This window comes from Sinocyclocheilus rhinocerous, unplaced genomic scaffold (assembly GCF_001515625.1).
Source record: "Sinocyclocheilus rhinocerous isolate Xijiao unplaced genomic scaffold, SAMN03320098_v1.1 scaffold1016, whole genome shotgun sequence".
Lineage (NCBI taxonomy): Eukaryota > Metazoa > Chordata > Actinopteri > Cypriniformes > Cyprinidae > Sinocyclocheilus > Sinocyclocheilus rhinocerous.
In genome coordinates, this window is record NW_015646359.1 from 179388 (window position 1) to 194901 (window position 15514).

A 15514-nucleotide genomic window follows, 5' to 3' on the forward strand; every position below is an offset into this window, starting at 1 on the left:
TAATTGACTTTTTATTTAAAATAATGTTTAAGATAATATTTAAAACAATAATATAATACAATACATTGTAATAATATATATATATATATATATATATATATATATATATATAGTATATATTCTAAATAAATATTCCAGGGTTAGGCATTTTACGCATTTGGATCTAATGTGCACCACATTTAAAAAGTTGACGTCCTCACAATAAAATCTAATTTGTGCAATTATAATTAGGCACTTTGTCTTGAGATGTGAACATGGTCTTTGATTCTTAAGCAATCAAAGAGCAGGTTTCTGAAACTGGTGTAAGAGTGTAAAATCTTTTAGGCCACAGATGCACAAGATCACACACATATATAACCTCTTTTCAGCTTGTTTTGTGTTTTATGTTTAACAGGGACATGTTTCATGGTATAAAAGCTCTGGACCCTGATCGGTTAAATGTATTCCGCACCGTCAGAGAGATCACAGGTGAGCGACAGTCACCATTCATCACATGACAACCCATTAAACCTGTGTAGCCTTGCATGAAACCATTAACTTTCTTTATTTCTTCATACATTAACATTACCCTTTGAGTTGGGAAATATTCTTTGTCACAAATATCTTATCTTTACACGGTACACAATATTTATTTGTTTATAAAGCCTCAAAGGAATGAACTATGACTCATGCTAAAAGCCTTTTGTCACTTTCAACTTGTTCTTATGATTGTGCCAAATAGCTAATGGAGTGAAGCAGCAAAGCAGCGTTTTCAAAATGAAACTCAGAAACTGCTCTCTTGTGCGCCATTGGTGTACCCTCAGTTTAGACACATTTCACCCAATACGAGCCAACAAGTCCTTGTGGCCACAGATGTGCTGAAGTCATTCAACGCAAGGGTCTCTACATTTCCTACTAATTTCTATGACAGCTGTAACCCTCCAAAATTTTTGTTGTGATCTTCTTTCGTGCTACAGTGGTTACTGTTCTCTAATTTTGATCACTCTGTTTTCCACAAAATAAAGGCTTTTGTTGAAATGCCTTGGATATTTTGTCCAACATATTAGTTGAACAATGGTATACCCACAGCTGATATTCCTTCAAATTTTGAGCGATGAAGATTAACAATATTTCAGGAAAAAAAAGTATTGCTAAAAGCCTTTTGTCACTTTCAACTTGTTCTTATGATTGTGCCAAATAGCTAATGGAGTGAAGCAGCAAAGCAGCGTTTTCAAAATGAAACTCAGAAACTGCTCTCTTGTGCGCCATTGGTGTACCCTCAGTTTAGACACATTTCACCCAATACGAGCCAACAAAATGATAATTAAAACAATGTGCATCTGAAGAAATGATGATAATGGAAACCGTTCTTTTAATTAACACAATCATTTCCCTTAATATACTTTCATTTCAATGTAATGGGGTCGTTTTATACTGTCAGACAGGCTGTAAATAATATTGTACTCACTGGACCTGTGGCAATATCCTAAGCCAATGTCTGCTGTCATAGTAACAAATTTGTTTATCTGTTTTATACTCATGGTTTTTAAAATGATTCATATTTATTTATTTTTTTTCTCTGTTTTTGTAGGTTTCTTGAACATCCAGTCTTGGCCAGAAAACATGACAGATCTTGTTGTTTTTTCAAACCTTGCCACCATTGGAGGACGCTCTCTTTATAGGTAAATCAGCACAGAATTCTAGTTAAAAGTTGGGCTGCTGATTTAGAGTGTTAATCTAATTAATTAGTTATGGGAAAAAATAATGTGTTAAAATTAACACAATTAATTGCGCCTGCACCGTCCCCGGCCCACATCATCTTATATTTCATATGGTGTGTTCGACTTAAAGCAACGCTTCAGACCGCTCATGTATGACATCAAAGTACCGTGAGAGCCATTTGAAAGCATACAGAGCCTGCTCTTTATAGCTCTAACAGTACTAACTTTGATTTCATACACCGATCAGTCTGCGCAGCACCGCTTCAAGCTGGTGACGAACATGATGCAGGGCAGCAACTCACGGCATGATGTAGCCTATAGAATCCAGTTATATGCCCCTAAAATTCAAGAGATTATATCATATGATAGAGTTAAGGAAGATCACACAACGAAAGCAGTATCACAGGAGTGCTATTTTGTCCCAAATAGCATGAGTGCAAATGTGATATTGATTTTATACAGCAGTTCAGTAAATAAGAAGTTGTTTTATATTTTAGACAAAATATTGTCTGTTTTTCTCAGTTTTGCCAGCAAAAATATTGCCTGTTAATGTATGAATGAATGACTTATTTATCAATACTACCACATACTGCCAGTTGTAGTTTCTTATTTAGAGTATAATTTCATTAAAAAATATTTCATATTTACACATTAATAAAAAAAAAACTGCAAATAAAAATACAAATCCATATTAATAAAAACAATTAAAGGGATAAATCACCCCCCAAAAAAAAAAAAAAAAAAATGAATGAATTAATTAATTAATTAAAAAGCAGAAAAAATCTTTCCAAAGCTACTTTTTTTTTTTTTTTAATATCAATTTCATGTTTTTCTCATGTAAAACAATAATGACTTTAAATTATCTTTTGCGGGTAATTTCTCAGACAAATGTGATGTGCAGTTAATATGCGATTAATTAGATTAATTAATCACAACATCGTGTCATTAATTAGATTACAAATTTTAAACAATTGGTAGCTCTAGTTAAAAGTTATAATCACCGTATTCACAACAGTAGTGTATGTACCTTTTGTATGAACTTATCTGTATGCTCTCTGAAGATGTGCTATCACCTGAGAGCATGTGCAGCAAAATCTTGCAGTAAATGTCTTATGATTGTGCCTAATAACTGATAGCTAATGGAAAATAGCCAATTAAAATATATTATTTAATAAATGTTTACATAAAAAAAAAAAAAAAAATTCTCTGTCATTTGTAAAAATTATAATAATAATAATAATTATTATTATTACATTAAGTATTTAATATATTTAACGAAAGGTTAGAAAATTATTTCAGAACATTGTCAACCAAAACCCTGTGCTAAATGACTAAATGAAATTACTTTCTGTCATAGTTATGTAGCTGAAATATGGGTGGATTGATGTTAACCATGAGTAAAGTCTGTTTTTCTCACCCAACTCACAAAACTATGTCCAAAATGCACTGCCGGACAAGTTTAGTGAAATCTAATATGCCTTTGTACTATCAGAGGGTTAGCAATTGTGTGTTGTTGTCCCAAGTGTACTTTCCCTGTCCAATGTTGGGTTGAAACAAAAAATTCTCTGTCATTTGTAAAAATTATAATAATAATAATAATTATTATTATTACATTAAGTATTTAATATATTTAACGAAAGGTTAGAAAATTATTTCAGAACATTGTCAACCAAAACCCTGTGCTAAATGACTAAATGAAATTACTTTCTGTCATAGTTATGTAGCTGAAATATGGGTGGATTGATGTTAACCATGAGTAAAGTCTGTTTTTCTCACCCAACTCACAAAACTATGTCCAAAATGCACTGCCGGACAAGTTTAGTGAAATCTAATATGCCTTTGTACTATCAGAGGGTTAGCAATTGTGTGTTGTTGTCCCAAGTGTACTTTCCCTGTCCAATGTTGGGTTGAAACATTTCACAGATTTGCTCATACTCTAAATGATTTAAATATTATTTTAAATATATTCATACATGTCCTCATTAACTACTTCTAAGTATTCCCTTGTTTCATATTAAATCCAAGTGAAAATGTTCACTCCCTCAGGATGTGGCACTTAAAATGGTTCCTGTACCATTGTTGTCATATATCAGAGACGTCCTCAATTATATCATGCATTAATGTGAAGAAAAGTGAAGCCAAATTTGCTGTCTGCCGCTTTGTTTTCTCAGTGGTATTTCTCTACTGATCCTGAAGCAGCGCTGGATCTCTTCACTGAAGTTCCAGTCTTTGAGAGAGATCAGCGCCGGTAACGTCTACATGACCAACAACAGCCAGCTCTGCTTCTACAACACAGTGAACTGGACCAGTCTGTTCCGCACCAGCACCCAGAGAGCTCTGATCAAGAACAACAGGGACCCCAGAGAGTGTAGTGAGTGTCGTTCAATTTCAGCTCTCATCTACACCTCCATCTGTTCAGTAACTGTGATTTCCTCTAAATAAGATGTCATGTTTGAAGCAAGAATTAAAAAAAACTTGGAATCCCATAGTGATACATTTGCTTGAAAAGCTTCCATCAGACTTGTGAGTCTCTAAATAGACTTTGATTAGACTGAAAATTGAGGATCATATTCTGTAATTTAGTTGCTACTAGAAATACAACCAATTTAATTGCATTCTATGTCTTATTGAATTTTGTAATTGATATAAAAGAACAGAACATAATTGTTTTTTTTGTTTTTTTTTTAGAAATTGATACTTTTATTTAGCAATGATGCATTATATTGATCAGAAGAGACAACAAATACATGTAGCTAATAATGTTACAAAATATTTTGATTTCAAATAAATGTTCTTTTGAACTTTTTATTCATCAAAGAATCCTCAAAAAAAAAAAAAACTGGCTACCACAAAAATATTAGGCAGCACAACTGTTTTCAACATTGGTAATAAGAATAAATGTTTCTTGAACAGCAAATCAGCACATTAGAATGATTTCTGAAGGATCATGTGACACTGAATAAATTATATTTTTTTAAATATTAAAATGGAAAACAGTTCTTTTAAATTGTAATAATATTTCTTAATCTTACTGTTTTTACTGTATTTTGGTCAAATAAATGCAGTCTTGATGGGCATAAGAAACGTTTCTCCAAAAAAAACAAAAAACCTTTTCAATATTCTCACTGCTGTAGCCCAAAAATATGCCTTTTTATCTTATACAGACCCACAGTGTTTCAATATTTGGACAGTTATCCACGCCACAAACTCTATCACTGAAGATAGCCTAAAACTGGAAATAGGCCATTAAAGTAAGATGTTGCTTGTAAAGTTAAACGTGTGGGGCTAATGAAGATGTTAACAGACGGAGAGCTATTTCCAGTGTACACCGCCAAGCTGGATGTAATTAGTGTGATAATAAGTCTGTAACGTGAGAGATCAATGGCTCTGTTAGCTGACTCATTCATTAGACTCTTTTCCACACCATTGATCAAAGCGGACTGATCTATACAACTGACCAACAGCCCAGACAGATGCCCACAGTGTTTTCACACACAAGCAATGTGTTCATACATGAAGGAAAATGTGTTTGCAAACCCTATTGAGGAGTAGGGATCACTGTTTTATGTGGCTGGTGAATTTGAAACATGTTCTGTTTAAGGTACAGTAACACTGCCCTTCAGTGTTGCAAATGAAGTTGGGCACATTTATGTATATGCACAAATTAAAACATTTTTCATTAAATCTAAATACATATTGTTTAAAAAAAACTGATTATTTAATTTGAGCTATTATGTGCACATTGCTAAAATAGGGAAAAAATAGATTAAATTAAATTCAATTATAGATTAAAATATAATCAATCACAATAGTAATCAATTTAATGCAACTTTTCTGAATAAATGTATAAATTTCTTTGACCCACAAACTTTTGAACAGTAATGCATTGTTTGTATGTATGTATGTATGTATATATGTATGCATGTATTTATTATTATTATTAGTAGTAGTAGTATGTGGTCACAGCTCTCTAAATATTGCCATCCGGCACTAAAAACAGTCTATATAAATTAACCAGTACTCACAAACCAGCCTCACAGCTTAACAAACGCACGTTTCATTGTGCTTTAACTCACTTCAATAAATACACCTATTTGCCTCTTATGAAAACATTATCTGTCAAGAATTTCATAAGTGATAGCTATTGTAACTAATAGCTAAATAGTATCCTTTTAGCTGTTGTCAAGAAACTTTCTGAAGGTAATCTGAATAATAAATATTTCATGAATACAACAAATTCACATAGATATTTGCGGGATGGAGATGTCAAAGTTCCAAATGAAGTAACTAATTGCAGTGGTTTCTTTCTTTCCCTTTGTATGCGTCTGTGTGTTTTTTTTCCAGCTAACGAGCAGATGGTTTGTGATCCGTTGTGTTCGGAGGCAGGATGCTGGGGTCCCGGTCCAGACCAATGTCTCTCATGCAAATACTTTAGTCGAGGAAGGACATGTGTCAAGTCCTGTAACTTATATTATGGGTGAGTATGTGTGCAAACAGATCATTTGTGGTGTCAGTTTGCTTATCTATATAGCTTGTTTTTCTTCAAAGTTATTTTTCTTATTTCTTATTTTATTTTATTTTTTATTTTTTTTTAATCTGTCTTCCTGCTCTTCTATTTCTTAAACCACTTAAGCTTGCAGTTGCCTTAATATGAATGTGTTTTTCAAATGCAGATTTGTTCAGACAGGCCGCTCGCTCCAAAGATATTCTGCAGTATGACTATCATGATCAGACTATCAAGATCAAAGGATCAAAATGCTTTTAATGCTATTTATAACTCAAAGGAATAGACTCTCTTACTTTTCTGGCAGGCTGAAAAAATTAACATGCAGACATGGAAACGAGCTTGAAAAGAACATACAAAATGTCCAATGCTAGGCTTTTGTTTGCAAATGCAGTGTATGTGTTTGTGTCATTCAAGAATTAGTTAAGAATTTAAGAAATACTTTGGTGATGAAAATATAGCTTGTATTCATTGCACATTTTATGAGAAAATGTTTATGCATTTTTATTATACATAACCTCTAAAGTAGTGAATGAGTGCCAGTGGGGTGAGGACCCAAAAAAGGGAGACTGCAGAGAGCATCTAGCTGTAGAAGATATATAACTTGTGTTATCTTTTACTAATATTTAAATTTGTTTGATGATCTGAAACATTAAAGTGTGACAAACATGCAAAAAAATAAGAAATCAGGAAGGGGGCCAACACTTTTTCACACCACTGTATATATATATAGATACATATAGATACTTCTTTCGGGACTTCATCGTCAAGCTTTCCTCCTTATTTCCTGCTTATTGGAAAGTATTTTTGAATACTCTCAATGAAACCATCAACAGCAGAAACAAATGAGAGTAGTATTGACAGCTCCTTCAGCTATTTCCACTTCCATGGATTTGTATGGCTTCATATGTCTGTTTCATTAATGGACATAGATTTGGATTTAATCACAGCAACCCCTGGTCACTGTGTACAAAGGCCTTCAATGTCATGCAGACACTGCATATTTGTCAAACAAACATTCAGTGCATTTTGGTATATACATTTTGTTTTTAAACATGTAGAATGTACTACATTTTGTAAATAACATGTTCAATAAATGGCTCATAACACATCGTACTCTGTCTGTTCTAGGGATGTTCGAGAGTACGCCAATGGCTCGCTTTGTGTTGAGTGTGACAGCCAGTGTGAAAAAACAGGAGAGAAAAGTTTGACCTGCCATGGCCCGGTACGAGCCTAAAAGCCATCTAAGACTATATTTCTTACTGGATTATGTTTTTGCTTTAATTAAAACTTGATAACCTATGACATGGAACAACAGAATAAAAGCTTAGATTTCGAACAGAGTCGATTGCATCCTCATCTCATCCCAGCTCCAGACTGAATATAATGTGAAACAGAGTGATATTGATTAGAAACAAATTAAGCTATCTACTTACAGTCTCAAAATTAAATCCTGTCTGTAGCCTTATTCAAAATATATCATTGTCAGACTGTAGTAGATGTTGCAAGCCTTGGCTAACCATGCTGTATCACGCAGATACATATTATTGTTGCAAAAAGGTTGTTTATTGTTGGTTCATGCCTTTAACATTTTTTATACTTAAATTTGGGCAAACCCCTAAGTATAAGACTCTGGTGCATGTCCCAAATGTCCTGCATCTGTGCTATGGATATGAATGATACGTAAAATAATGTATTTTTTGAAGATAGATGTGCTTTTACTTACCAATTGGACTTAAGATTTTTGTTTATTGGGCGGTACAAAGGTGAAAAAATGCTATAGATTTACACAACCATTCTAAAGCTTGGGGTAAGAACCTTTTAAGAAATTATTGTGTATACAGTATATAATAATAAGAAATGCTCGCTACCCGCTTTAAATCAGACACAGAGATGAAGCAGTGTGGTAAGATCACATTTATTTGAATGGATGAATGCATTTATTTGAATTATATTATTGAGATCGAGAGATAGAGAGACAGAAACAGTGATTTTACCCACTCGTTGCTGAGAAATATAATGTAGCAATTCAGTATCGAAGCTATTTTATTAATTAAAGTCGCGGTGCAGCATTGACAACAAGTTTGTGTGCTCCTGAATGTTTCTGTGCGCGCACAGCACGATCTCCAATCTCTGTGTGCGAGTGATCCATGTGTGTGCATTAATGAAAGCAGAGCATATAGTTTTACTTTATAGTTACAAAACCGAGCCCAATCTGAACCGGAATATATTCAATAAACATTAACCCGGGTAGCAGAATCTACATGACTGTGCTTGTTTCACTAAAAACTTCCTTTCCACTTGTAAAACAGTACTCCAGTCTCTTGAGACACTTTTCCTAATCTTCCGTCTTTCTCTCTTCTCCCATTACAGGGTCCAGATCACTGTCTGAAGTGCTTGCATCTCAAAGATGGACCCAACTGTGTAGAGAAATGCCCTGATGGTCTGCAGGGAGCAAACAGCTTCATCTTCAAATATGCTGAGACCAACAACGAGTGCCATCCCTGCCACCCCAACTGCACCCAGGGGTACAACTGTTTGCTTGTGTTTGCACTTAAATCTATTTGTAAGCTTATTTCCTTCCTTTAACTGCGTCAAGCACAATATGCCCAGAGCACTAACCTAATTGCCCATGTGGGTAAAGCCTTTGTGGTTACCGAATTCAGTCTTAGACACATGGGCCTGGGGGATTTGAGAGCGGAGAGAACAGGTTCCTGACTTCCTAGATCAGTGATTCAAAACTGGTTTTGCTGCAGGACCCAGATTTTTACACTGGACATCAAGTGATGGCCCAACACAGCGATAAAATAGTTTTTTGAACAAAACATATTTAACATTAAAGACTGAAATTTCTTTGTTACATGAGTTGCCTAAACCCAATAATATGCAAAATTATTAACATGTAGAAGCTTGAGCTTTTAGTTTGTAAGTCACTTTTCATGCCCTTGTTGGTTGAAAATTCACTACTCAAACACTTCTGCATATAATAAATTAAGGCTATTAAAAAAAGTAAAAATTATTGTATAATTGTATTATAACAATTTGGAAAAAATAAATTTTTAACATTGTGTCATTTTCATAACAGTTAAGCACTTTTTTTTACTTCTAAATTAACATAACGTTAATGTATCTGCCCATTGAGTTTATTATGCTACTTTTTTTTTTTTAAGGAGCTGTATGTAGGATTGACACCGAGTGGTTGAACTAGGTATTGCAGTCCAAATTCAAAATATTGGAGAGGGGGTTTTTCACCCGGCCCCTCCTCCTCAGACTTGACGCACATGCAGGTTGCCAGATTGACGACACCAACAGGAACGAGCGCGCATGACGATGAATGAAATGAAATGCACTGTGTTTTCCGCCAACTGGCAACCCGGGGTGCCGAAATACAATTGGGTAAACTGGCAGTGGGCGGGTTTCACAAACCAAAACAGTGACCGACATTCCGGCCCGGAACGCACATTTTCAAAGGAGAATAACTGACTGTAGCATTGTTTTTCAGATAAACAAGTATGTTAACTTAGCATGTTTCTTAAATATCTGCAAACATATTATGGTATTTTTATGCTTTAGTAGAGTAAAAAACTTACATACAGCACCTTTACGGCTACTCATTTTGTTTTAATCATTTAAGACAGTATAAGAAATACCACCATGGTGTTTTATTGCTTTAATCTACCAGTCTGTTGCAATGTAACTCAAATATGTTGATTGTAACTTATGATAAGATATTCTATGTGTTGCAGTTGTACTGGACCCCGGGTACAGGATTGTGTTGGCATGTTGGACAGGTAAGAGTTTTCACAAATGCAGCTTTGGCCATAGAAAAATTACAGTTAAAAAAAAAGGCTAATAAAAATATTTCATGCACTGAAAGAATATTTGGAAAATTAAATTAAATTAAAAAAATAAAACAAAATAAAATAAAATATTAAATTAAATTAAATTAAATTAAATTAAATATTGAACTAATAAAATAAAATAGAAAGTATGGGGTGGGATTTGTGCTTATCTGGTTTGGGAGATAAAGCATGCATAGCAGTAAAATTTGTTTATTTTCTTGTGATCTTCCAGGACTCCTCTGATTGCAGCTGGGTTAATCGGGGGTCTCTTTGTAATGGTCATCATAGCTCTGGGTGTGGCCATTTACATCCGCAGAAAGAGCATTAAGAAAAAGAGAGCTTTACGTCGTTTCCTAGAGACTGAGGTGAGAGAAGCCTGTTCTCATAAGTTTAGTTAAATCAGTAAGCACTGACTAAAACAGAAACATTTTATACATTATGCATCATATCTTCTGTCTCTTCTGTCTGTCACATTGCATCAAAATCCTTCCCTGTCTACAGATTTTTTTTTGTTTCGTTTCGTTTCTTGGTGAGCTGCATGCTTAAAAATTCCCCAGCACACAGCCCATAAAGTATTCAGTGGAGGGCCTTCCTTAAATGCATGGCAGGTTTGTTGGGTTAATGCATAGCCCTGTTGCCCTGAATGACTGTGCAGCCTATTAAAAAACATGGTCTGTCTATACTGGTTTGGATAATTTGCAGGTGGAGCATCAGTGTTATAGACAGCTGTCAGCCTGAGAAGATGCCCTGTATCCAAAAGCTGACAGAGACACTCACGCACTAGAATCCTGAAATCCATGTTAGCAAACCTGAGGCCTCTGTTCAAGTAGAAAGTTGTATGTTTCTGCCAAAAGGAAGCAGATAAGGAAAGGTCTAGACCACCCAGTGTTTTAATAAAACATGCATCTGTCGAATGTTTGCCAGTTACCTCTGAAAATGTTAAAATACATGTTATTTTGGAAATATAGCTAACTGTACAGATCAGTTTTACACTAAAGAGTTGATAAAAGTTACATAATAAAATATAAGCTGCACATTTCTGATTTAATCTCTTCTAAATTCCTCTCCCCATATACCTCCATTATGCTTTATTTTTATTTTCATTTATTTATTTATTTAGCTTGAATGGAGGGAAGAGTTGAAATTCTGTTGATAAAGATATGTTGAATCCGAAACATTCCTTTACTTCAGCTGAAAGCTTTATAATAATATTAAACTACTCATACACTGTCCTTTTACAGTGAGAAAAAAAAAATCAATTATATGTTTGACAGATGTTTCTGTTTCAGCACCACATATCTGGACAGCTCCCTCTAATGCTCAGTCTGAATGCTGGATTTCAGCACCACAGAGATGGACAGCTCCACATTGTGTGTGTTCAGTCTCCACTTCCATAAAACAAAGTGCCTTCCGTTCTGTGCTGTGATTGGTCACTTAAATTAACAGTTAGCCCCGAATAATGGCTAACCAAATTTACATATACAAATTAAAGTGTCACTATAAAAGTGCCTTTTCCATTACCTAAGATTGGAAGTGCTGAGTGGACTGTCTGTATAATAAGGTATGCTGGAAGATTCCCCCTTCGTTCTCATAAATAAAAACAGTGTATCCAGGGACGAAAGATCATTATTTTAACTGTTATCAAGGGTTTAATTCCTCAATTCAGAGAAACAACAAGAACCAAGATGTCATTTGCTGTACTTATTACTGGGACAATTCCCAGTATAATATATAATCATTCATTCAACTCCATAATTGTTCCATATTCATAATATATATCACATTATTTTACAATATGTTTAATTTATTTTATTTTATTTGATTGTGATGTAGCAGCCTAATTGTCAAGTAGGAAAAGAGCACTTTGTACATTCTGCTAAAGTTCTTTATTTCCACAAAATAAAGAAAGATAAACACGTTTGGAACAGTATGAATATGAGGAAATAATGGTGGATTATTATTTTTTTGTTGATCTTTGAGTTTCCTAACCATAGGCACAATGATGGTAGCTCGTGGATCAATCTTTATGGGGTTTGAACCTGCAATTCTTTGGTTTACAGCCAGATCTAGAACCACTGCACCACACCACTGTGCTTACATTAATACTAATTTACATTTTAATTTCCTAACACTCATATAAGCTAGAAAAAAACCTGCCTTTTTCTTAGAAAGGTCTGAAATCTGTTTATTGTTGAACACAAGATACTAAACAAGTCCAAGATTCCACACACACACACACACACACACACACACACACACACACAGGCATTTTTCCCCTGCAAGCAGCTCCAGCCCTACTGAAACTACAAATGCCACTTTGTATTTAGCAATTATATCTCTGTACATCCTTTCAACCATTCCCTCTTCTCTACTCCTCTTATCTTCATTAGCTTGGTTCCCTTCACAACTGTTTACTCTCCAAATATCCAGTAACATCTTTCTTTTCCCTTCTGAGACCTAATGACTACTGCATAAACAAACTTAATTCTGAAAATATGGTTAAATGTAACTTCTAAGAGCTTGTTTTGGAGCTCTGTGTATTTGTGCGTTCAAAAGTTGTGACTGATCTAAGGCTTGGTTGTTTAAGCAGTTGGTGGAGCCATTGACGCCCAGTGGTACACCACCAAACAAGGCTCAGCTGCGTATATTGAAGGAAACTGAACTTAAGAGAGTCAAGATTTTGGGAACTGGAGCCTTTGGCATGGTCTATAAGGTAGCACTTCTATGTTTATTGTGTCTTTCTGTCAGCATTTGTTGTTTTATATGATTTGAGGGTTTGTTGGCTAATTCTGATGTCTTCTTTATAAGGGAATCTGGGTTCCAGAAGGGGAAACGGTGAAGATTCCAGTGGCTATAAAGATACTCAATGAAAGTACAGGACCTAAAGCCAATGTGGAGTTTATGGATGTGAGTTAACTATCTTGATCTTAATAATACCCCTTTAAAGGGTTGTTTAAAAGTCAGTTTAGCTATTAAGGTTGACATCAATCAAACCTGATCCCATTTACTTTCTTAATACACATTCCTGGTCTTAATTTTGCATAATATTGTGCACATTATTCTAATAAAATGCTTATCCTTGCTAAATAAGAAATGTAGCTTTTTTCACCTCTGAAATTGAATGATGTTTACCAATAACCAAAAGTGTAAAAATACATTACCATTTAAAATATATATTTTTAAGAAATTCATTATTTTATTTAACAAGGATGCATTGAATTGATCAAATACAACAATAACGACATTTATAATGTTACAAAAGATTTCTATTTCAAATAAATGTTGTTCTTTTGAACTTTCTTTTCATCAAAGAATCCTGAAAAAAAAAAAAAACAGCTGTTTTAAATATTATAACAATAAGAAATGTTTCTTGGACGTCAAATCAGTGTATCAGCATGATTTCATGTGGCAATGAAGACTGGAGTAATGCTTCTGAAAATTTAGCTTTGCATCACATGAATAAATAACAATAGTTATTTTAAATTGTAATAATATATTTCAATATTACAGTTTTACTGTATTTTTGATTAAATAAATGCAGCCTTGGTGAAATAAATATATTAAAAAATATTACAGAAGTAATAAGCTAAAGTTTTGAATGGTTTTGTATATAATTAATGCAACCTTTCACTTTCACTTGTAAGTGTCATTTATCATCACTGTAAATAAAGAAATAATAATAAAACAAAGAAATACAAATCTGTGGAGAGAAGAGCCCAATAACAGCAAGAGGTCACATACTCTTTCACATTTTTTTTCTTGTGTCTCTCTTGCTCTCCCAAGATTCAGGGAGAGGTCAAGCTCCTTTAAAAAGCCTTCAAAACGCGGCCTCATGTGCTGCGGCTGACTGCAGTTGCCTGGGAATTACTTTGTGCATGTTTCTGTATTCTGTTATCTGTGCACATACATACAGTAAGCAGGCAAGATGATGCAGACCTGCTCATGAAAGATCCATATTCATCCCTGTCTCCGTTGTAACACATAGATATTTACATACTATATGTGCATTTATGAAGGCACTTTTTTCCTTTTGAAACATACTGTCACGGCCCTGGACTGTCTTCGTTGTGTTTTCCCTCCACATGTGCTCCGTGACCCAGTTTCTCCCTCTCGTTGATGGTTCATTTGATTCAGGTGTGTCTTGTTGGTTAGTTCTAATTACCCCATGTATTTAAGTCTCAGCCTTTGCGTTCTGTCTTTGTCGGGTCTACTTGTTGGATTACGCGTTTACCCCTGTTCCTGTTGTGGATTTACCCCTGTGATTCTCTTATTAAATACCGTTTATGTTATCTGCATCTCCATCGTTCCTTCCAGCAGCATATTGTGACACATACGTCTAATTGAGTGAGACAGGGCAGCAGTTGCAGGAGAGGTCAGGCTCACTAATAGTAATCTTCTCTGTAGAAGGCAATAGTACAATAGCATTTGCAGAGAGACTTGTTATGCTTTGTGTAGGATTTATGCTTACAGTGCTGTTATTTGCTTTGTTGTTAATACATCTAAAAAACTAAAGGGGTCATATATATCATGCATGAGTTGTTCATGACCTTCTCTCTGACCCTTTGAATGAAATGAGCTGTTTATTTGTTATTTGTACATGACGACTTCTATTTATGCTGCCTCTTCACGTGAAATGATATACAGCACTATGAACTGTAGATTTGCTGTCAGCTACAGTCAAGTTTGAACAATCCAATTCTTAAATAACAGCCTTCTTGCAAAGCTGCATTACATTGACAGGTTCACAAAGCACATAATACATGCAAGAATGTTTGTGATTACATGGGTGCGGTGCAATGCTCAATGCCTTATGGAGAATTAAATGGAAAAATAAACTATGCACACAATTCCCTGATGTTTGTGTGTATTGGCAACAGAAAGTCTTAAAAGTGTGGAAAGGGATGAGATTAGAGTCTCCTGTATGATAATTACTGTCTCAATGCATTGATTAATGCATTGGTATATATGTGTATATATATATACCACTGCATTAATTAATATATTGGGGAAAATATTTATTTGATCCCCTGTTAATTTTTTTAATTTGCCCACTTACAAAGAAATGAAGGGTCTGTAATGTTTATGGCAGGTTTATTTTAATGGATAGAGACAGAATATGAACCAAAAAATCCAGAAAAAAAAAACACATTATATAAAGGTTAGAGATTGGTTTGCATTTCAGTGAGTGAAATAAGTATTTGATCCCCTACCAACCAGCAAGAATTCTGGCTCCCACATGAGCTTGTTAATGATCTTAAGGCAGTTGGTACCACAGTAAGCAAGCAAAACATTGGTAACACACTACGCCGCAATGGACTGAAATCCTGCAGCGCCCGCAAGGTCCCACCATACAGGCCCGTTTAAAGTTTGCCAAAGAACATCTAAATTATTCAGAGAAGGCTTGGGAGAAAGTGCTGGCTGCAGATGAGGCATTAACTCGACTCGCCGTGTTTGGAGGGAGAGAAATG

General features: G+C 34.7%; 1 protein-coding gene across 1 annotated transcript in view; it reads left to right on the top strand.

The window, feature by feature from the left end:
- The window catches only part of LOC107707608 (receptor tyrosine-protein kinase erbB-4-like), a 229271-nt gene that overhangs the window by 165210 nt on the left and 48547 nt on the right, over positions 1-15514 (top strand). The window contains exons 10-19 of the mRNA XM_016511687.1: positions 395-468; positions 1571-1661; positions 3872-4071; positions 6045-6177; positions 7336-7429; positions 8578-8732; positions 9951-9995; positions 10279-10411; positions 12637-12759; positions 12855-12953. Coding sequence (XP_016367173.1) covers positions 395-468; positions 1571-1661; positions 3872-4071; positions 6045-6177; positions 7336-7429; positions 8578-8732; positions 9951-9995; positions 10279-10411; positions 12637-12759; positions 12855-12953 — 1147 coding nt within the window. The remainder of the gene's footprint in view (positions 1-394; positions 469-1570; positions 1662-3871; positions 4072-6044; positions 6178-7335; positions 7430-8577; positions 8733-9950; positions 9996-10278; positions 10412-12636; positions 12760-12854; positions 12954-15514) is intronic.